Source organism: Cimex lectularius, unplaced genomic scaffold, assembly GCF_000648675.2.
Source record: "Cimex lectularius strain Harlan isolate CLEC.00 unplaced genomic scaffold, Clec_2.1 scaffold38, whole genome shotgun sequence".
Lineage (NCBI taxonomy): Eukaryota > Metazoa > Arthropoda > Insecta > Hemiptera > Cimicidae > Cimex > Cimex lectularius.
The window spans coordinates 990,714-1,013,635 of NW_019392638.1; the positions used below are offsets into that span (position 1 = coordinate 990,714).

The 22,922-nt window shown below is 32.5% G+C and overlaps 4 protein-coding genes across 5 annotated transcripts; 1 reads left to right on the top strand and 3 right to left on the bottom strand.

The window, feature by feature from the left end:
- Positions 1–884: 884 nt before the first annotated feature.
- LOC106670916 (V-type proton ATPase subunit e-like) lies at positions 885–2,719 on the bottom strand. 2 transcript variants are annotated; one of them, XM_014401590.2, is made up of 5 exons: positions 2,630–2,719; positions 2,342–2,451; positions 2,239–2,286; positions 2,081–2,168; positions 885–1,032 (listed from the first exon to the last, which is right to left on the bottom strand). In XM_014401590.2, exons 2-5 carry the CDS (start codon positions 2,437–2,439, stop codon positions 1,009–1,011), a joined length of 258 nt encoding a protein of 85 aa, XP_014257076.1. In that variant the 5' UTR covers positions 2,440–2,451; positions 2,630–2,719; the 3' UTR covers positions 885–1,008. The 2 variants fall into 2 exon arrangements, with proteins under 2 accessions (XP_014257076.1, XP_014257075.1); XM_014401589.2 differs by having other exon boundaries at positions 2,342–2,668.
- A 1,026-nt stretch (positions 2,720–3,745) lies between these two features.
- LOC106670976 (probable phenylalanine--tRNA ligase, mitochondrial) lies at positions 3,746–7,089 on the bottom strand. The gene is made up of 7 exons (XM_014401693.2): positions 6,953–7,089; positions 6,486–6,889; positions 6,257–6,425; positions 6,029–6,188; positions 5,177–5,308; positions 4,836–5,113; positions 3,746–4,009 (listed from the first exon to the last, which is right to left on the bottom strand). The coding sequence occupies exons 1-7, from the start codon at positions 6,968–6,970 to the stop codon at positions 3,842–3,844; spliced, it is 1,329 nt and encodes a 442-aa protein (XP_014257179.1). The 5' UTR covers positions 6,971–7,089; the 3' UTR covers positions 3,746–3,841.
- A 696-nt stretch (positions 7,090–7,785) lies between these two features.
- Positions 7,786–10,405, top strand: LOC106670967 (THO complex subunit 3). The gene is made up of 5 exons (XM_014401682.2): positions 7,786–7,997; positions 8,058–8,214; positions 9,563–9,767; positions 9,829–9,990; positions 10,050–10,405. The coding sequence occupies exons 1-5, from the start codon at positions 7,818–7,820 to the stop codon at positions 10,318–10,320; spliced, it is 975 nt and encodes a 324-aa protein (XP_014257168.1). The 5' UTR covers positions 7,786–7,817; the 3' UTR covers positions 10,321–10,405.
- Positions 10,406–11,179: 774 nt separating this feature from the next.
- Positions 11,180–20,069, bottom strand: LOC106670968 (phosphatidylethanolamine-binding protein homolog F40A3.3-like). The gene is made up of 4 exons (XM_014401683.2): positions 19,699–20,069; positions 13,738–13,830; positions 13,629–13,677; positions 11,180–11,749 (listed from the first exon to the last, which is right to left on the bottom strand). The coding sequence occupies exons 1-4, from the start codon at positions 19,915–19,917 to the stop codon at positions 11,532–11,534; spliced, it is 579 nt and encodes a 192-aa protein (XP_014257169.1). The 5' UTR covers positions 19,918–20,069; the 3' UTR covers positions 11,180–11,531.
- Between the last annotated feature and the right edge of the window lie 2,853 nt (positions 20,070–22,922).

Genomic DNA, 22,922 nt, shown 5'->3' on the forward strand with positions numbered 1-22,922 from the left:
AAAAAAATCTATTAATTTTAGATGTTAAAGCAGAGTTTAACATGATGAACTTGTTCAGAAGTAAAATATTATACAAACACCGCATTCCAAAATTATTACATGCTGAATTATGAATGATTTGCCAAATCATGAAAATCCATGATTAATAATACCACATCTAATTTATTTAGTCAGCAATTTTTGTTGATGTTTCTATCGTTTTTTATTTATCAATTGTTGATTTTTCATCACCAAGTACCAATACACAGTTGAATAATCAACGTAAACAAAATTAATAATAGAAAAATGTTTACCTATGACTATTAATAGCACTATATGCAAAGTGTCCTAGTTAGTAAAAAACTACCGTACTATTCCATATTCAACATCCAAGATGTTGAATGATAATTTGAAAAATGATTATGAAAATTTAAGATACCCCTAAGTATACCATTGATTATTGTCTATGGTTTTATCAGCCAAAATGGTCTTTTCATGAAGTGCAATAATTATAAATTTGCTTCAGTGTTATTAAAGACTAATGTCTTAACTGCTTCTCACCCTTGATTACATTATTGGTGGTTTTTCTTTCTGAATTTGAAATTTGAAAAGTCAAAATCATGTTCTATACTTGAATAAATATGACTTTTAAAGTGAGGGAACAATTCTCAACAATATACCGGTGAATACCCTCTCGATGAATTTCATTAAAATTTCCACGACGTCAAAACTTAAAAAGCAGCAACTAGCATTCTCACATTTTAATCTACTGTTTATTGATTGTATTCAAAGAAGTTGAGTAAGCAATGAGAAATGTCAAAACCATTTGATAGTTTTAAAACGTATTTGACCAATTGTGCCTTACGCAATATCAACTCAGGACTGTTGAATAAGGAAAAAAATACTTGACCTTCACAAAAATTATATTTGATTAATACTGACAACTGTTACAATACTGATTTTAATATTTATAACATAAAAATCTAAGGAACATCATACAACGATGGAGCTCTTCCACAGTCTATTCACTCAGCCCTCTTTTATTTCATTTCCCTGTCAAAACAACAATATAAATGCCCTCTTAATAATAAAAGGCAATAAAAAAAATAATAATAAAGCAATTGATATCACATTTTTTAAATACTTCTTGTCATTTATAGTATTTTAAATAATAGGTGGACATCGATTTTTTTAAATTAAAAAAATACCATAATTAACCCGTACACATTTTAAAAATCACTCAAAGACAAAAACCAGGCACTTGTAAAAATTTTTATTTAAAATATTTGTATGTATTTTTATTTTTATATTAAAACATACTTATTTTATTGTAAATCAAATTAAATGAGATCAGAAATTCATGTGTTTTAATAAAAATTATTTTACGGATTGGGGACCGCGGTAGCCAAGTGGTTAGCATGGGAGACTCTCATGCCGCGGTCGTGGGTTCGATTCCCACCGTCGCCTCTGGCCCTTTTTTCCCGATAACCCACAATTTGAACAACATATATAAGAGATTCGTCATGGCTAATATGCAAAGATCATAAGGCCAATTATAAAAAAAATAAATAAATAAATAAAAATATTTTACGGATGATTGGTGGCTGCAACTGCGTTGACATAGCACACATCACTGTAAGGTAAAGGTCCCGGGTTTGAATCCAGCATCCCTGGATTCATGCATTCACCCATGCATACCCGACATACAAATGGGCATTTTCTTGGACACCCAAAGGATTGATATGACCTCTGCTCTTACAAACCCCCATTAAAAAATAAATAAATAATTAAATAAAAAAATAATATATTTAATTATGATGGTTTGAAAAACAATCACTAAAACACTGGGAAATATAGTTTTAAATAGACAACAAAGTACGAGTGAGTTGGTTTTTGTGTCTTCGATTGCATTTTAAAATGTGTATGTTTTAATTATAGTTTTACTTTTTTTAATTTAAAAATCAACGTCCACCTATTATTTATTATCTATAAACTGCGTAGTTCATATATTATGTATTTATTTAACTTTAACTTTAATTTAATTTATTGAAATTTAGTACTTTTCCAACTCCACACTGACTGAAAAATAATTTTTTCATACCCATTCTCTTGCCATGTTCATCAAAACTACAGACTTAATCCTTGGGCCTACGAGAGGGTTCATTTGTACCAAATATGTACAAATGTAGCTACAAAATAAAATTAAGGTTGTATTAGTTTTTATTTAATGTCAATACATATATAAATTCTATTACTTACATGAGCCAGCAACAGGCAGCCGTAAGAACCAACGACCATTGTATTATTCTGTGGAATATAGTAAATCAGAAAAAATGTGTAATTTAAAAAAAATTATGATTACCCTTTGTTTGGTCCTTTTGGTATAAAAAATGGTACCACTAAGCCGACAACGGCCCAAAAACCAGAGACGACAGCAAGCGGTATGACAGAGTAGCCCATTGTCTTAATATACTGAGTCAAAAAAAATAAATCTTAGCAAAAGATATCTTAAAGTTGAGGTGAAAAGATTAGATAAGAGGTATAAGTTTATCCTTAAAGTGTCAGCAAAATAACAAAAAATCTCATGAAATTATTGTCTCCCACAAGTTACACTTTTTAAAACTTTGTTTTAAAGTAAATGCCTAATAACCTTGCTTTTAATGAAACGCCCAGATTCAATGGCCAGGTATTACATAATACACGGTTGAAAAATGCAGGTGACTGGGTGGGGGAACAATCTGTCTAAGCAGTCAGGAGTTAAAACAAATATTGCCTTATCTTTAAATTTAAAAAGAGTTTTCTTTTGAAAATTCAAAAACAAAAATGTCCACCGATGATTGTATTTTATTTGAATGAATTTATCTGGCCATGAATCAATTTTTATATTCCCCCAGGTAATTTTATTCATACATTTAGCCACATAAGTTGCCCCTGTGGCATCGACACAATCAGAAAGTATCAATAATACTTATAATAAATTTAAATGTGCAGCAAATTTGGTTTTTAATAATTAAAAATAAATAAAACTTATTTGCCATTATGAAAGTTTTTTGCTTACAGTATGGACTGTTTAAAAATACCATTTCAGTAACAGTAAGATATATTTGTCTGACTAATAAATTATCTGAAATTACAAACCAACAACTTCTGGCAAAACTGAAACTATCAAGAACCAAATCATAGGATCTCCAACCAGGCCCGTTGCTTCACAGACCCGAACAAAAGCTGTCTTGTAAATTTTGTTAAATACTACATGTTTCCGAAATAATTCTGTAATGTGGAATTCCCAAATGTACCAAAACTGGTGTAAAATGTATCAAAGTGGTCGGAAATCCAAAAATAGCTTAGCTGCTGATTGACTCCTGGTCACCTTGGTCACGTATTGAGCCGCAATTCCAAACAAGACGAAAAATCAATTTACAAACTCCTAAGATCATCATGTTTCAGCATTAAACATATATACATCCAAAGTCTGGTATATGTATGAACAGACTTTTAGTTAATAATGAAATAACCAGACCTAAGGAAAACTGATTTACCGATTTATATACGCTCACATCTGCACACTCTTGTACATACACACATGTAATGAGTTGAGTCTGTCACGTCTCACAGTCTACCAGTAATTCCAGCTTTTGTACTTTAGAATGAATTACTGGCAGGCCTTGGGAATTCCAGGGTTGCATCTGGGTCAATAAAAATATTAAAAAATTTTGACAGCATAGAAGCATTGTCATTGGAAATTATCAGATTTTAGACATATAAATAACACTAAAATCAAATAGTTTATTGTCACAGCTATTTACAGAAAATACAACAACGAAAAATTAAGAAAAAAGTAAAAATAAAAACATTAATAAATCTATCGGACTGTTACACCAAGTAAGTTTGTTGATTTTTCTGAAATCTTTGTGTGAAGTTTGTTGACTTCTTTGTTGGTAAGGGTCCTTGAAATGTGGCGATATATTATTCGGTAACACTTGCTCCTTTTACCTGTTTTTGGATGTGTGAACTCATCAAAGAGGTATACCTTGAAACAAAAATATCAGTTTAAAATACATCCATTAAAAATATAAACTAATTAAAATTGATTGACCAATCTGAAATTTGTACAAAAACTAGATATGAGTGGTGAAAAATGTCTGAAATAACAATAATTTTATTTTAAAGCACGTTAAGCTAGGTCCAAAAACTGTTTCCCTTGCAGAGTTTTCCACTGTCTGTTAGTAAATAAGTACAGTATGCTTTTGTACATTAAATATTCAATTACTATACTTTCAGATATCAGCAGTGTTAGAAAAAGCCTATCCAGAAGTTCATCCTGTTTCCTTTTACATCCAAAAATTTATTCCTTTTTAATATTATATGAAGATTTTTAGATTGTCTACGTACCTAAAAATGTCTCTAATATGATTAATCCCACAGAAGGAATTAAACTTTCTTTTTTATACAGGCTATTACACAATTGTTATATCCAGTCTGCAGTTTAGCAGCTCTGTTTTATCCAAGGATTTGTTTGTTTCCTATTTTCTTGTTCAACTCAAAGGAGGATGTCTATTTTTCATTAATGTGTTTAGTTCATTTTTACAACATCAAGCTATTGACGTTTGAATTTGATGTCCAAAAGGCTTTTTGACTATCTGACAATTCATTTTAGTTCAGACAGGACACTCAATTAACTAATTCTCACTTTTTTTTATATAAAAAACATTTCCTACTTTGTTTAATTTATTTTTAAAAAATTAACCATTTTACAATCAAATAAAAACTAACACTAAGTTAATAACCAAAATGATTTGGCAATTTTTCCAGAAAAGGTGACAATGAACGTATAATGTTCTCTAATTATTTTATACCTGTTCAATCAGCTCGCCTCCTGCCTCTCGGACAAGTTCATGAAAATCGTTTGGTTCAAAGTTTTCCGGAATCCAGAAGCTGATATCCTTTGTGCACTGAGGGTAGATGCTGACTTGTTTGAACGTTATCTCTTCTGTGTGCGATTTTCCGGAAAACTGTGATGTGAATCCGGTATCCTTTGACCAGAACATTCTGATATCTGGAATTTTATAGAGGCACATTGCCAACCTTTCAAGCCCAAGCCCAAATGCCCATCCAATTCTACCTTCAGCGCCATCTTTAGAAAGAAAAAATTATTTAAGTAATCAATTGATATATTTATATTTAAAAATAAAATTACTTGTTTCTAAGATTTCATGTCTCATAATTCCACATCCAAGGACTTCCAGCCATTTCCCTTCGAACTGCACTTCAAGTTCCCAAGATGGGTGTGTAAATGGGAAAAAAACATCCACCCACCGACAAGGTATGTCTAAATTGTATAAATAAGTAGTCCAAATGTATATAAAATAAATAATATTATTTACAAATAATATCCAATAATTTAAAGTGCAATGCACAATATTAAAACGACTATTATAGTGTAGCTATTACTACTAATTAGAGGGAGAAAAATTGACCATTTAAATTCATTTTATATTTTCAACTGTTTATTTTCCATAAATTATATACAGCCCGTCATACTCACTAATTCCCATCTCTCCCAGATCTGCCACAATGATGTCTCAGGGTTCCATTAAAGATTGTTGCAAGCATTTGCCATTTTTTAATCTTTCAAACATATTTTGAAATTTCCTCTTGATTGTCTGTGGGTTTGGTCACAGAGTCGAAAATTGACTGACTGACCAAAATAGTGAGGATAAGGAGACCAAAAAGATCAGAATGACCAAACTATATATTCTGCTCACTACTCTATCCTACTCATCAAAGCCACACATCAAAAATTTTGTTTAAGTGGCCATACATTTTACTACATCAGTTAACATTGCAAAATAATCAAGTATAGAAAATAATTAATAAGATACCAATAAAATGTGAAGGCAGAGTTGAAAATTAAACCAAAAACATTCAGGAAAGTTAAAAACATCTGTAGTTTTATTTACCCTTTTAAATAGTATTTTGTGCTTGGTATTACGGTTTTTAGTTATGAAGTAGGAAATAATATAACAAAAATACAAAACTTTATATTTACCTTTTCCAAACAAGCTTTGAGCTAAACCGACTAAAGTAGTTTTCAGCTCATTCTCCATTATTTTAGTGGCATCGATTGTGTACACCGCTTGTTTCTCTTCAGTTTCTTTGCCACCTTTGCCCTCAAAAATTTCCACATGCCCATTCGCAAGTGTTTCCAGCTACAAGAAATGTGTACAAAGTGATTTGTTTTTGTTTCATATTGTTTGAACAAGATTGGGACATCAACCTGGGCATTGCTGCACAAACGGACGGCGTCGGCTTGATGAAAAACCGGGTAGTGTGTAGTGTCAATTTCATCCCTGCGGTAGACATCACCAAACAAGAGGAAATTGTCAAGTCCCGATTTAAGCATTTCTGACTGGTGGGCTGTCATGTGGGCTCTCAACAAGTAGTTCCTGCAAAGCAAAATAATTTTTTTTAGTTACAAAAATGAAGAATTAAATATTTTTCTTTACTTATTTATATAGTAACAGTCGGTCTTCCTTCTACTCGGATGATCTTGCGAGATCAGCAACGAATCGAAATTCTGATATACAGATACAGCTGGGTAGATATCATCGTAAAAGGAAAACACCGGATTTCCAGTCCTCCCTTTGAACGTACTGTAAAAGTAATCGACAATCCTTTTTTTGAGAAAGCACAAAGGATGCGACTCGGAGTTGTGCAGATTGTGACCGATGTGATATAGGATCTTTGGAGTCACGTTTGTAAAATCATCCTGCTCGTACTGCAACCCATTCAGAGAAAGTGAATTTTTCTGCAACTCTGTAGAAAATACTCGGCCCACCGACGTCAAGCTTGGATTGAACTTTGCGCATAGTGTTAAGTTCCGTACACCCGATTGATAAATACTATTGACCTGGTGGGAATTAATTAGTATTCATTTGGGAAATAACGCTCTTTTCTAATTTACAAAACTTACAAATTGTCTAACAACCATTTCGTAGGTAATTAAATACGCTACAGCTCATGAACTACATTTAAAATGTTATATTGAGCTTTATTTAGTTCATAACATGAGGTCATGAGCACCAGGTAGGTTACACATTTGTTACTGATAAGATAATTAATAACGCTTTTTACATATTTAGGGTTAAACACTATTAACTTTTATAATATTAATGAGTTTTAATCCATTTTAATATAATAATTTTATTCCTTTGTACACATAAATGAAACAAAACTAAATAAAATTAATAATACCATTTAAAAAATAGTTTTTAAAATTCTTATTAATATGTACCAAAATAGTTCATTTTTACTGCTTTTAATTTTTTAATGATCCTTGTTCTTTGATAATGTATGTACATATGTATTTTTTAGTAAGGCTGACCAAATATAAATGTAAAACGTGCTTAAAAAAAGAAATAAGTAATTAAATAAAATAATTTAAAATTGATTAAATTATTAAAGTATTATGTTATTATGTTATTTTATTATATTTGTTAGTGAAATTATTTGTATGGAAGGAGAGGTTTTTAAATTTTTTAAAACTTCTTACAATTAATGACGTCACGGTATGCTTTTTGTTTACTGTTGGGTTACTGAACTGTTAACGCAGTGTTTACTGTTTACTGTAGTGTTTTCACTTTTCATGATTAACTTTTTCCATGCCGGCTTGGCGTTTTTGAATGTTTGGATTGGATTATGTTTTTACGCAGTTAATAATTAAACATTCAGCTAGAATATGCTTAATTGTCCATCTAAAAAAAATTGACCCGTGTGATTTGAAAGGACGTTTACTGTAATAACAGTCGTACAAAGTTGTGTCTGAAAATTTGGTCAAAATGGTCTACTCGAGATTAACGGAGTTTCAGAGTTATTTCAAAACTCATGACAAAATTAAGGAATACCAGGGCCACTCGGCGAAGGTCCATTCTGTCGGTTGGAGTTGCGACGGTTCAAGACTGGCCTCCGGCTCATTCGACAAAGCTGTTGTCGTATTCACTCTGGATAGGGAAAAATTGGTAACAACATTTCAGCTATCTGCTTTTAATTTACTTACTTTTAAACTCATTGCATTTTAGACCAAGGAGCATACTTTCAGAGGGCACGGAGGTTCTGTCGACCAGCTGTGTTGGCACTCGCAGAACGCGGATTTGCTCGCGACTGCTTCGGGTGATAAGAGTGTTCGAGTTTGGGACGTGAGAACGCAAAAATGTGTCTCGACAATTAACACCAAAGGTATTATACCCCTTTTTCATTACAAAAAAAGGGTTAAAATAAATTTAAAAGTATTAATCCACATATGTATTTAGTTGTCATAATTGAACGCATTATTTTTTTTAATTTATACCTTTTATCTAAGCTGTTGGTGGTCACAACAGGACACTAGGTTTTTCATCTCAATCAAGAACTTAGTTAAAATAAATAATTGGGAAGTACTATGTAACATTGGTGAGAGAGGAGGAAAGCCAGCGAAAAGGAAGCAGTCAAGTCAGGACCAAAGTTGTTTATATGTAAACGAGGGTTGGTTTTTTACAAGAAAAAAAAGAAGAAAAGGAAATGGGGGAAATACAGCAGATGTGTGGAGCACTGGCAGAGAGCGGACGAGGGGAGCGATAAGGAGGCAACAACAGTAGGCAAGGTCGATCTGGCAGTCAAGAAGCTAGGATTCGTACCCAGTAATCTTTTAAAAGCACTAAGTCTAAATGGTTGCGGCCACTGATACCTCTCCATTTTTTATATTTTATTTTATTTATTAATTTTTTTAAACGAGGGTTCACAACAGAGGTCATATCAACCCTCGGAGTGCTGGTGTTTTTGAAAAAAGCCCATTTGTAAGTTTGTTGGGTTCAATGCAGGGCCACTGGAATCAAGCCTGGGAACTCTACCTTACAGAGATGAGCACCTCGTCAACGCCTAAACCAATTCAGCCGCCAATGCTCCTTAATATTTCCTTAATTTCCATAACTATACTTTTTTACAAAAAATTACTTTTGCCTAACTAAAATCATAATTGTTAATTAACTTATTTACATACAATGCCAACGTATTTCCCTTTTTAGGCAGGAAAGTTTATAGAAAATTTATTTCAACTACTTCATTCAATTTCAATTTTGAAAACAGATCACTTTTTCTTTCCTCCCCTGTTTCATTCATAAATTAATTTAAAGGATTGATGATTGAATAAACAAAATGGAGCAAAAATCAATAACATTATCTAAAAAAAAAATGCTTTGAATTTTGGATCTAATCTTTGGTTTTGTAGATAAACCTGTGTGTTTGAATTAAATTAAAAAATAGATTATTGAACTTTTTTGCTTTTTGTTTTTTTATACAATTTTTTATGTAAATATAAAAACCTTTTAATATAATTATTATTTCTAATTGGATCGTCTTTAATCTCTTATCAGTTTTAAATTTTGCAATTTTCAACCTTCAGTGGTGCATTTTTGTGTCTGACTAAAAATAAAACATCAACTCATACTCATGGGAATTAGGCACGCTGATTAAAGATGATCTAACTTGTGGTTGAACTCCTCATTATTTTCATTAGTGTCAATAAGTTTAATTTTTATTCTTTTTTAAGGAGAAAATATTAATATCACCTGGTCTAACAATGGATCAACAATTGCTGTTGGAAACAAAGAAGATTTGATATCCTTTATAGACACTCGAATGTTTAAGATTAGGGTTGAAAGACAGTTTAGTTTTGAAGTGAATGAAATATCATGGAATTTAAATACCACTTTGTTCTTTCTAACAAGTGGCCAAGGATCCATTCATGTCCTTAGGTTAGTTTATTTTCTTTAAAGTTAAACTATCAATCAAGAAAATATTCTATTTGAAATATAGTTTTCCAGAGTTAAAATCTTTACACGTGACAAAAGCTCACGCTGGAACTTGCATCTCGATTGAAATGGATCCAAAAGGTCGATATTTTGCCACTGGCTCTGCTGATGCATTGGTCTCACTTTGGGATGTGAAAGACATCGCTTGTGTTCGAGTATTTACAAGGTACAAAACAAACAAAAAACAAAATTTCCAAACTAATATATTTTATTAATTTTATCCAGGTTAGATTGGCCTGTAAGGACATTGAGCTTTTCCCATGACGGAGCTCTTCTCGCATCAGCCAGTGAGGATTTATTTATTGATGTTTCGGAAGTTGAAACAGGCCTTCACGTCACAGACATCCCAGTCGAAGCGCCCACATTCACTGTTGCCTGGCATCCAAAGCAATATTTGCTGGCTTACGCATGTGACGATAAAGAATCGTACGATAGAAACCGAGATACTGGAAGTTTGAAACTATTCGGTTTCCCATCAGAAACAAATGCAACATAATGGAGTTTTATTGTTTTCAATTTAATTCTAAACGAATTATTGATAATTTGTATATATTTTGTACTTTTCAATACTGAATATTAATAAAAAATTTTAATGTCTTTTGTTAGTTTATTACTATCAATGAATCCAAAGTATTATTAGGCATTAAAAACTGTTTTTATTCAGTAATTGATCCTAATGGCGTTAACAAGGTAGTCAGTTTAGCAGATACAGTGATTTGGTATACAGATGACAACAAAACAAATGAAGGAACTGGATCAGGAGTTTTCTGCCCAAAATTTGAATGATCAAATTTATAAGGGAAATTAATCAAACTCATTCTTTGAAGCTGAAATACATGCCAATGATGCTTGTGCCTTAGAAAATCTTAAAAGTGGTTATACAGACAAAAAAATCCTCATATGATCAGGTAGCCAAAGAGCTATTAAAGCATAAGCATGTAAAAGTCAGTGAATGCATACAAAATCTCCAAACCCTGGGGAAAGACAACCTGTTGATATACCAGGGTACCAGGACACGGGAATTTCTGGTAATAAAATGGAACACTAGTCAGAAAATGTACAATGTAATCTGCAAAAAATTAAAATAAATTGTGTGTTATTTATTTTTGAAGTTGACTTTCAAACTTAGACTTCTCCAGCTCATGACGATGTAAATTACCATAGTGCTGTTTTCTTATATTGAACTTCCAACTCAATCTCTACAATTAAATTTTGCCATTCATACATGCGTGTATTTTTTACATTTGGAAACTTAAATTATGAAATTTTAAATCCTTTATTGAAGGCTTTCTAAAAATTTCCTTTCACATTAAAAAAAAAAAAAAAAGATAAAATATCTAAATGATTAAAATGACTAATAGTAGTGGTTTTTATTTATGTTCCTAAATAGGTACAATCATAGCAGGTACTCTGCGTAATTCTCCTTATCTTTTCTTTCTTTTATTAAAATGACTGATCCTTGAAAGTGTAAAAGAAAATATAGATGATTGTTGAAATAAACAGAGATTATTGGGTATAAATTGTGTTGATTTGATGGTCATATTAACTCATTTTTTGATTCAATAATACTTTAGGAAAACAGCTCATTTCGTCAAAGAAAAATAAATGTTTTAATTATAAATTAAAATCACAATTTTTTATCTTATACATCACATCTAAAATATAAAGTGAAACTGTAACTCTAAAGTAGAAGCTTCTAAAAAATATTCAAGCAAATTCTGCTTTAAACTGAACGCCAGCTTCCGGCCCGCAGATAACTCCTTCTGTACGCTGAACATTTGAGATCCAGTCGGCCAAGTTGAAGCGTCTTCTTTCTTGTTGAGTCAACTTGGTCTTGAGACGTAGAGCCGGATCGCTGTGCTTAAATGCAAGGAACATGTAACGATGAAGACCAGTATGAGCTGGAGGTGCAGGCCCAATGTATTCTGAAAAATTAAACAAGTCGTTTTATAAATATGATCTTATCTCTTGAATTCAAACTGTTCTCTCAAGCTAGTCCTTTTCGGTAAGTTAGTAGGTTTCAGGAAAAAGCAAATAAAAAGTAGTAGGGTTCTAGTATAGTCTATGACAAATTCAGAAATAATTAGTGGTGTTGTCTTTTCAGATTCACACCCAAATTTTAACAACTTCCAAACCAATCATTTTAAATATTTCAACTGTTTAACAAACAAAGGGAGGACCAGGTTGGTGGGTCATGGATTTGGGCTAAACACTTTTTTTTGTGATTCTACACTCCAAAATATCAGACACATATATGCCATTTCTGGTGAATAGGCCCTGGTTCAAAAAAAAATTGAAAGTGAAATTTTCTGTTTTTAATATTTTTATTTCGCCATTTTACTTGCTCAAATGAATTATGTGAATATATCATTAATTACAATAGAAATCATACAATAGAAATCATCATAGATTACAATAAAAATATAGCAAAAGGTATAAAAATTTATCAATAACCAAAAAATTTCTAAAAACCAAATATTTTTCAAGTAAACTAACTTATATTTTATTTTATTTATTTATTTTGTAAAACTAATATGAAATTTCGTTTTAGTACTTCTAGAAACCCCTAAATATAAATTTGTCAATTTTTTGACCCCTAAAATCTTTCCGATTTTTAAGAAGTTGGAACAGCCGATTGAAACGGAAATAATTTAAAGACGGCTAAAAGGATTTTAACGTTCAACATACCATTTGAAAGAAGAGGAACATAGCTTTTTATTGATGCTATAAAATACTTCAATAAAATTTTTGTTTAATTTTTTGACTGATAATTTTGACCTTCTGCATGACCGACATTCCTAGTGCAAGTTCTAACAATCATTTTTCTCAAAACCTAGGAAACTTATTTTTATGGTCGATAATTCGGTTTAAACAAATTGTCAAATGCATTTTATAACTGCATAAAACATTAAAATCGGACTATATTTCTATTTAAAAAATTAGGTTATTTTCTGACAAATAATTTTCCTTTTTTTGTGTATTTTCTTATAGAAAATTTTTATATATTTTTATGGTAAACATTGTTAAAAAGCTATGTTTCTCTTATTTCAAATGATCTCTTTGACATTAAAATCCTTTTAGCCGTTTTTGAATTATAGCCATTTCAATAAGATATTCCGATGACTTCTCAAAAATAGGAAAATTTTAGGCATCGAAAAATTAATAAATTTAAATTCAAACAAAAATGTATATTTATGTATAAAGTGTTCCACATTGTTACATTGGAGATAATCAGGAATGTTCAGGTAGTATGTTATACCTCACTGGAAACAAAAAGACTGTTCCTTTGATTTAAAGGCTGGTCCTCTTCGTCCTTTAAGCCTGATAAAATCCTCCCACTATTTACAAACATACAATCCTCACAACATTCTCGCCAATAAATACATTCACTCTCAACACAACCTAGTGACACAAAAATATCAGTGTTATATACAATAAAACAACCCTGTTTCCTCCAAGAATCGAAACAGTGGACCGGATACTTGCTGTAATGCTCATGCACAATTTTCATACGGGGCGAGATTCCTACACACTCTCTATATGGAGCCAAGGAATTGCAGTCAATCAATTAATGGGGCACATCAAAAATCCTTTCTCCAAAATAGACAGAAAAAATTCAACATGTATTTTAGTTACTATTTAATTATTGATAGGTTGATGCATAACATATTTGAGAAACCTGAGGATATTAATGTCACCAATTCGATCATTTTAAACAATTATTTTGGTCTTAAATTTTAATTATACTATCTTAAAAAAAAAAAAATGCTGGTCATTTGCTTAATTTAAAAACAAATATCTTACCAATAAGATCTTCTCCGTTTGATGTGTTTCCTTCTGCCAAGTCATTTCCCTGTAAATAGATAATTAATAATAATTATGTATTTTCTGAATAAGAAGATTTGCAGCATACTGGGATATTAGCTCTGATCCAATGAAGATAGTAATGCCCCTTCGGATGATTTGGCGCATCTGGATCTATGCAGATAACTGTATATGTTTGATCCTGAAAAAAAAAATCGATTGACAATTCTTTCCTTATAATACAAATGTAGGTTGCGACAAATTGAAAATTCAGTTAATATTTCTGCCAAACAAATTTGGATTTAAAGTAATGAAGATAAACGTGTAAAAATATACAAAGAAAATCCCCTTTATCTCTAATGGCATAATCGAAATGACAATTCTTCTTTTCTTTTGATTGTTTGACAGAAAATTAGATACTAAATCCATGAAAGTAATGAACCGATTGGACGGAAAAAGCTTTGATCTCATCAAATTGTACACGGTTGAAACAAGGCTGAAACGGAATTTTTATCTAGCCAGTTGTAATTTTCCCGGCTCAATTGATTTATTCACTTTGCATATTGCAAAATGTGTAAAGGAACGTCCAAATTGTTACTTTCTCACATGTCGAAAGTGAAAGAGAAAGCCGTTTGTGTGAAGATTAAAGTGAAATTTGTAGCGAAAATTGGCCTCGATTTGATTTATAACACCAGGGGAAAAATCAATTTCCCCCACGATTTAATACATTATGTATTTTTATAAAATACACTTTAAATACGGCCTTACATTTAACTAGCTATACCCTAAACCAAGAAGGATTGTAAAATAATGAATCGAACGACGCGATTTTCTGAAAAAGTCGGAGAAATTTATTTTATGATTATTTATTTATTTATATGAGTAAATGGCGAAAATGTCGACAAACGCTCAACACAATAACAAACACTATAACTACAAGTGTATAAAATTTTCAAATAAAATCCTAGTAAATTATAATTTACAATTAAAATAATATAATGACTTTGGTGTTGTAACCAAATTTCACAAGAAAATTCTAATTAAAATGTCCTAAACGAATGAAAAAAACAAAAAGGGAATTTTTGATTGAAAATGACAATCACGGATCGATTTGAAAACCAAAAGTGATTTTGAGTCGATGATGTTTGAAGGCAGATTATTCCAATTTTAAACAACGCTGTTTTCATGCTATAGTAACCGTGATCATAGGTTTTACAAACGATCTCTTCTGTTAATCTTCCCATTGTAAAAGAAAAAAAATCGTCTCAAGTGCAAAAGCGTATTGAGCCGAAAGTCGTGGGTTCGAATCCAGCTCGTAACATAGGCTTTTTCATCTCAAGACATTAGATTAAAAGTATAGTTAATTAAAAAATCAATCATGACAAACAAATGAAAGTAATTAATCTGTTTGATTTAGATAAATGGGCTGTTTTTGAAGAATTTAGTAATAAAACATAATAAATTATTCAAATTTAGTATTTGTTTGTAAATAATGGCATTGAGTTATTTTCGATAATGACATTACGATTATGCGGCATATCCTCACTTAATTTAGTATCACTGCTATTGACAAATAATGTCAATTTGCGAAGGGATGTTTGCTTTTTGACTTATTAATTTTTCAAAACGTCTGACGAACTCCATAAATAATCACTTTAATGTTAAGATTAAATTAAGATATGTTTCTGGTTTAGCCGTGTTACCATGTTGCCAGAAAAATATGGGTATACAATTGGTATTAACTTGCTATTACTTGTTTGGTTTTCTCAACAACTACTAAAACGGGAGAAAAATTGTAAAAAGTTTTTTTTTGTTAACCATAAGCTATACTTTAAAACATTGTATTATATAGTTTTGCCTCAATATCTTAAAAAAGTAAAAGAAAAATATTGATATCAAATGATAAGTTTCATTTTCATTTGCAAATTCAAGTTCAATAGAATTGATCAAAATTGACGAAAACTAATTGAAAGTCAGTTCAGAAAAAACCTTTGAAACTTCACCATTGTTTTTATGTGAAAAATGAATTTTTGCTTAGATTTGTTTTTAACACCAAACATATGGACTGTTAAATTCATTATATTTAGTGGTCTATTGGCCAAATTACTTCTTCCAATTAATTAATCTTTTTATGTAAGGGTTTGGTTGATATTTGCTCTACCGCTTGTGCTGTGGTGACGAGAGCAACGGCTAATATTTAGCCGAAGGTCGTGGGTTCGAATCCCGCTCGTGGCACTAATTTGGACTATTTTTAAATGTATATAATAATATCCATCTCTCTCACTCTCTCTCTCTCTTTCCCCTCTTCCGAATTGATCAACAATGACGAGAACTATTTGAAAATCAGTTCAGAAAAACGTTAGATATGTTTTCATCATTGTTTTCAAGCAAAAATGAATTTTTTTCCCACTATTTGGTTTATATCACAATACTTAGACTATTTCCTTTGCGGCTTTAAAAAATAGAGCTTATGATAATTTTATGCCCATAAAAAACGTAGAGGAAATAAGATATCACGGGGCCGAGGCCCGGTCTCAACCAGAACCTGACTTTTCTGCGATCAAAGATCAATTTTCAACCAGATCAGGTTACTGCATCTCGAATGAAAGCAAAAACTTTGAACAATTATTTTAAATAAAGGTAATCCATTTTTCATTTTTTATTAAAAAGTCTCGGCGGTGGTTTTAGACTATTCATAATGAAATAATTTAAAATAAGTATTTTTTATATTTTATAAATCTCCCTCTCCCTCTCCCTCTCCCTCTCTCTCTCTCTCTCTCTCCCTCTCTCTCCCTCTCTCTCCCTCTCTCTCCCTCTCTCTCNTGTTTTTTTATGATATAACCGGAACCAATTCTTCTCTTTGTCCTGTTGTTCCTTTCTGTAGGTTAGGGCCTCATCAATTGTAGTTAAAGTAACACCAATACATACAAGCACAAAAGCAAAATGAAAAATGAAAGTCTGTTTAGCAATCACACTCCCCCAGAGCATTCGATATTCCTCGGGATGACTGGGGATGTGCCCCTCCATTCACGCTAATAAATTACATTCACACACCACAAATCATTGACACTACCCCAGAGTATTCGATATTCCCCGGGGTAGTGAATGTAATTGGGGATAAGCCCTTCCATTCACGTAAATGAACAAATTCGTTAAAATAAATAACACATATCACATATATGAAGGTACAATTAAAAATATTTATGGCCCTGAGATATTGGAACTGTCATCTGTACCTGCTGCCAAGCCTGTGCATAGGTTATTGGGGATGTCGTATTTCTTTCTTTAAGAATTAGTTCTTTGGAGTTGGTTGTCTCCCTCCACCCCCATTAGGTGTCCGTTTGTGATCTTCCTAAGGTCCTACGCGCAACCTGGTATGACTTTTTCTTTTATACCCTGCCCCCGCAGGAAAGGGGCCGATGTCATGTAGTGCTTTCTATTCTTGCAGTACAAATTTGAAAAACGTTTTGTAGAATGTAACTTCCGAAATGTAAAAATAAAAACGATTAAAAATTAACTGCTACCTAAAAACTTAAAACTGTTTGACCTTATTTACCTTCTTTAAAAAAATATATGCTACTTTTTCTTATCGTAAGGTTGATGAACGGGAAGGACTAGTTTTTATTTTATTTTTCTAATTTAATATCAAAACCTGTTTTGTTTAAGCTCCTTTCTTTATTTTACATATATGAATAATATTATTTGTATACTTAAAAAAACAAATCTGCGCTTTATTCTTTTAAATAAACCTACAGATTTCTTTTACATTCAAATCCTATTGACGATGTATCAAATCAAAAATACAGAATCGCTAAAAATATTAAATAAAGAAGCGTGTGTATTTATATATTTTGAAAAGGTTGATGTTCCAGTCCCACGAAATACACTAAAATGCTATTCAAATTTAACGTATATCTCGTTAAAATTAGTTTTTGTACTCATTTCAGTCATGTTTGCGCGATGTGCAACAAGGCGGAAAATGTGAAGTGCCTCCTTGGATTTTTTATTACAACCAGAAATTTTATCCAAAGAATAATTAAAGCCTGTCCATCGTTTCTCTCAATTAAACACGTCCGCCGCCCTTGGGCTTTATTTTCTTTTTACTTGATACTTTCCCATTTTGCACCCGAGACGGACGTTGCAGCAGTAACAGCATATGCAAAAAAATGAATCGCCGTATTATTTATGAAGTCCATAATTGATTCTATAATTCAGGAAAATTTAAAACTCAGAATTGAAATTTTGCAATTGTGTTAAGACAAATTTTCAAATTATTAATTCAAATATGTAATTAGATTTAGAAAAACAACCAATAGAGTTTATTTGGAGATTGTCTTGAAGTCGTACTTGGCTTGTTGGATGAGATGGAATGTTGCATGAGAGCTAATCTAACATAATAAAATTTTGAATAAAAAGACTAATTTCTGTACCCCAAAACTTCTGTAGTTGAAGCCCATAAAAGATTTTGAAAATGCATTTTCAGAATTTTATATGGACCTGGGTGTTGTTTATCAAATTCCCAGTGATAAAATGGAAAGAAAAAATGTTTGAAAAAGGAAATATTGCCCAATCTATTCAGAGAGGCTAAGTAGAAACTTAATAGGAACAGCTTGAACATTTTTGAAAATTGGTAAGTAAATTATAGTTGATAAAGCATTGTAATTGTAAACAGGGTTTTGTTGAATATATAAATTATGATAATCAGTGATCAGTCTTCAAAAAGTATATTTGCATGTTAAAAACGATCATGGATGTGACCAATTACAAAGAAACCCCCTCAGTTCCTTAGACGAGCTTTCGGGTTCATCTCCTTCATCAGAACTTAAACATTTTAATTATTTTATTTAATAGGTTAAATATTCATAATTTGATTAATTCAACCTGACTTCCTCACTTCAACCTTTTCTTGAAAGAATAATCACTTGCGATTATTTTTGACAATTGCATATGACATCGACGAAAGACCAGGACACATGCCAAAACCAAATTTACACCCCCCCCCCCAAAAAAAAAAGATTGATGGTGATCGTATGGTCGATGGCTGGAACTTTTCCGTACTCCCTTTTGCCTAGTGGTGAGACCTTTACATCGTACTGGACGGAAATTGACGAAATGCATAAAACATTATTCAAAAAACATCCTGCATTGGTAAATCGGAAAGGTCTTATACTCCTTCACAACGCAGGACCTCATGTTTCAAAACATACTGTAAACAAATTGAAAGAGCTTGGCTATAAAGTTCCTCAGCATCCACCTTATTCTCCACACTTGTCTCCAACAGATTTTCACCTGTTTAGGAATTTGGACAACTTAGTCAAAGGGAAAATGTTTCAAAAAGATGTTCAAGTCCAAAAAGGGGTTTCAGATTTTGTTTCATTTCAAAGCTCAGAATTCTTCAGTTCCGGCATAAATAAGTTGGTCACGCGTTGGGAAAATGAAGATAAATATTTCGAATAAATGATTATTTGCAGATCGTGAGATGGGGTCTGGTGTGACGTAGGTTTTAGAAAAACATTTTCTTTATCGTACCAAAGTTTCGATCTTTATTGAGATCGTCTTCAGGCCCTGGGATTTATAAACATTGTTTAAATCCCAGGCTCTGAAGATGATCTCAATGAAGATCGAAACGTTGGCACGACTAAGAAAATGTTTTTCTAAAACTTACGTCACACCAGACCGCACTTCACGTTCTCTAAATAATCATTAACTAACGGTCACTAAACACCACACATTTCGAATAAAATTATTTTGTTTTATATAGTAATTTTACTAAAAAACCTTTACCTTGGAAACGGATATTTCATATGAAACAACCCAATAAAATGATGCTTTCGTGTTTAGTATATTAGAAATTTACACTATGTGATCTCTTATCGAAATATCTTTCTTATGGCGTTTTTACCAAGTCAGACTATTTAATATAAATAAAGTAGTTTAACTCTTCTAGGAAAACGCTGAATTATCAATTTCTATTTTGATGCCGTAGGTAATAAAATGATGCATTCGTGTTTATCGTTATGGGCTATTTCATTAGTCAAGCTGGTTTTATGTTGAAAGAAAAATAAATTACCTGTTCTGCATTCGGAAACGTTACTTTCGGCAAATATGCGAATTGTTGTTTTTTGTAAACGCTGTCGCAGTTATCGTCGGACACCTTGATAATCTCATCTTTGGTCAGGACGAGACCTCCGATTTGGCAGGTGGTCTCGAAGTCGGTTTTCACGGAGCATTGTTCGCCGAAGGCGAGGGCGAGGAACAAGGAGAACACGAACGGCCTGACCATCGTCATCTTCAACACTGAAGAAGTAGCGGATGCTTTTATAGCGGTTCTTGCTTGTCTGAGGTGGGGAGTTCGACTTCGTTTCAACCACTGTTCAAGTCCCGGCGACCACGCCCAGCGATTCTTCGCCTCTTCTCTGACTTTTTATTGATTTTGAACAGATGATAAAAAAACATAACTACTGCGAGAATTTTTCGTGGGATCTGCGAGTTAATGTACCTATAGTTTGTCGTTTTCGTTCGTTTCGGAATGTGCATCATCTCTCGGTTTTCTCTAATACGTCTTTAGGCTTCACGCCATCATCATTTCTGATTCTGTGTAACAATAACAACTGTTGATGATGGGTTGTGATCTGCGAGTTGGTGAACTCATGTGAAACCAGGGTCACTTACTGGATCTGTCTCTCTCCATTTTTTTTTTCTAGTTATTCACACGCGTTTCGGCATTGTGCCATCTTCAGTGAGGAACTGTTCTTCACTAAGATGGCGCAATGCCGAAACGCGTTTGAATAGGTCAAATAAACCGCCGGTTCTGTATGAATAACAACTGTACAATTAAAAAGTAACACAAATAATAATCCTCCTAATGTGGCACCATTTAAAACAAAATTGAACCCAGCACTGAAGATGTCCAGAAGCCGAAACAGAGAGCGTTTGAGAGGCTAAAACAGCGAAGATAGGCAGACTAAAATGATCGGAAAAAGAACCAAACTATTATAAATGTTATATGAAATTTTGTTTAATTTTAATTTTATTACAAAAAAAATTGTAGTAGAAAAACTACAGCATTCAATTAAAAAAATATCGCATTGTTTCAGTAAATTGTTGTTGAAACATTCGCACCTCAGTCACAATAATACACTGATAGACAAATTTAACGCACCACTAAATTTATTTAGGTTAAATTTAAATCCATTATTTTTTTACATTAGTTACAGGTAATTAGGAGCTAACTTAGTCAAAATAACCTGTAAATAATGCTTGGTTTACTTCCTTTATTTATTTTTGTACTGATTAATCCCATTTGCACAAAAATTAACGTTATTCCCTTCCTGTCTGTTATGCAAAAAAAATCCCTTTCAGTAAATATTTTTCCTTAGTTGATTTCATATGATATTATTCTTACTTTCATACTTCTTCTTACTGTCATAAAAACTGTCCCCTCCTACTTCGCAATCAAATGGACAGTGCCATATGCTTTGGCATAGTCTGTGTGAATTGAATCGACATAGCTATGTTTATCAGATGCATATATGTTGCGTTTATGGGTATATCTTATCAAAAATATTAGTTTCAAATACTTTCACCAATTAATTAATTAGTAGTAATTAATTAGTAATTTCTAACATTTAACTGACAATTGCTCTTATAAGTAGGTGTTACATAGCTAACCTTCCAAATATCTGGCACATGGGGGCATAACCTGGGATACAAAGAAAAACCCAGAAAAGACATTGTAATAACGATAGTAGTACACAGGCACCTGCTTTTGGGACTAAAGCTTACAGCTGCCCCTTATGCCGAGAGAGGTTTCTCCATGTTTCCAACATAATAAAGGAGTGTCATGCCTTGGCTCCATACAGAGAGCGTGTAGGCATGCCGCCAGATTTAAGAGTGATTCTCAAGCACAGCAGTCAGTTTATGGGTCCCCTGTTCCGCTTTTTATAGGACATGGCTTTTTTTTTTTTTTAACTGTATATTGATTATTTGAAGATCATGAGATGCAGTCTGGTGTGATGTAGGTTTTAGAAAAACACTTTCTTTTTCATGCCAATGTTTCGATCTTTATTGAGATCATCTTCAGGGCTCAAAGTGTTTGTTTTTTGTGTAATTGTGTCATTCTTGGGTGTTGTGTTGAGAGTGCCCAATGGGGGGTTTTTCTAAAACCTACGTCACACTAGACCGCATCTCACGATCTTCAAATAATCATTAATTAACGGTCACTATATACCACACATTACTGTATATTGTTATATTCTATGTATTTTGTTATTAGGCGTTTTGTTTGGATGCGTGTATTTATTAGTGTGAAATATAGCATCATTATCGCCCCTCCAGCAGTGTGTTTGTATAGGGTTGATGGCTGAATATTTATAAAAGTACCTCATCGACCCTAATTTAGAGATGATTAATACAGTGTAGTTCGATGGATGAATAGCCAGTACTCCACCAGAATAAATGCAATGCATGAATGTATTTATTTGCATGACTGTTTTATCCAATGTAATTAGTATTAGGCTAGATTATGGTTTGCAGCGTTTGGGGCTGAAATTACCTAGCTTTATAATTTATTTATTTAGTACCTGATCCCATAGTGATTTCAGGTATTCATAACCATATACAATTATTATTTACAATTAATTTAATACAATTTTACTAATAAAATTATTTAAGGCTTCAATACGGTCTCTAATCAAACTGTGATGGTCGGGTGGTCCACCTTTACACACAATGTCCCTTATTAGAGATTTTCGGCGTGGTTCTTGAATGGGGCAGTCAAATAAGATATGGTCCCATGTTTGTTGAGGTCTCCCTGGACAGTCGCATTCCGAATCCGGTGTTATGTGGAATCTATACAGATATTCTCGATTTCGTCCATGGCCGCTTGTAAGTTGGGTAAGCATATGGTGGTGTTTCAGTTTTACTGCCATCCTTGAGTCTACCGATGGGAAGAACTTTTTAGTTTGAAGACCTTTAGCCATATGTCTCCAACGTTCTTCCCATTGAGCCAATGTCATTTTCGAGGCCATGGAGATGACATAGCTTTTCGGCACTACTGTGATTGTTGTTTCTAGTTCAGAGTTTTCTGTAGCTTCCTTTGCTGCTGCGTCGGCTTCCTCGTTACCTTGGATCCCTGTGTGCCCTGGTACCTTTTCAATACTGATATTCCAACCATTATCACGCAATGATTTTGTCATATTTCTGATGTTGGATACCATCAAGCTTTGTGCTTTATAATTTTTAATTTTATCGATGGATATGCGGCTGCCTGTCATCACTATCGCGTTTTTGTTC

Coding starts and splice junctions, on each gene's coding strand:
- LOC106670916 (XM_014401590.2), bottom strand. CDS start 2,439: ATGGGCTACTCTGTCATACCGCTTGCTGTCGTCTCTGGTTTTTGGGCC. Junction 2,287..2,341: donor CCAAAAGGACCAAACAAAGG/GTAATCATAATT, acceptor TATATTCCACAG/AATAATACAATGGTCGTTGG. Junction 2,169..2,238: donor GCTGCCTGTTGCTGGCTCAT/GTAAGTAATAGA, acceptor TTTATTTTGTAG/CTACATTTGTACATATTTGG.
- LOC106670976 (XM_014401693.2), bottom strand. Junction 5,309..6,028: donor TCAAAGCTTGTTTGGAAAAG/GTAAATATAAAG, acceptor TATACAATTTAG/ACATACCTTGTCGGTGGGTG. Junction 5,114..5,176: donor ACATGAAATCTTAGAAACAA/GTAATTTTATTT, acceptor TTCTTTCTAAAG/ATGGCGCTGAAGGTAGAATT.
- LOC106670967 (XM_014401682.2), top strand. CDS start 7,818: ATGGTCTACTCGAGATTAACGGAGTTTCAGAGTTATTTCAAAACTCAT. Junction 7,998..8,057: donor CTCTGGATAGGGAAAAATTG/GTAACAACATTT, acceptor ATTGCATTTTAG/ACCAAGGAGCATACTTTCAG. Junction 9,991..10,049: donor TGTGTTCGAGTATTTACAAG/GTACAAAACAAA, acceptor AATTTTATCCAG/GTTAGATTGGCCTGTAAGGA.
- LOC106670968 (XM_014401683.2), bottom strand. CDS start 19,917: ATGACGATGGTCAGGCCGTTCGTGTTCTCCTTGTTCCTCGCCCTCGCC. Junction 13,831..19,698: donor CGTTTCCGAATGCAGAACAG/GTAATTTATTTT, acceptor TTTTTTTTTCAG/GATCAAACATATACAGTTAT. Junction 13,678..13,737: donor GGATCAGAGCTAATATCCCA/GTATGCTGCAAA, acceptor ATCTATTTACAG/GGAAATGACTTGGCAGAAGG.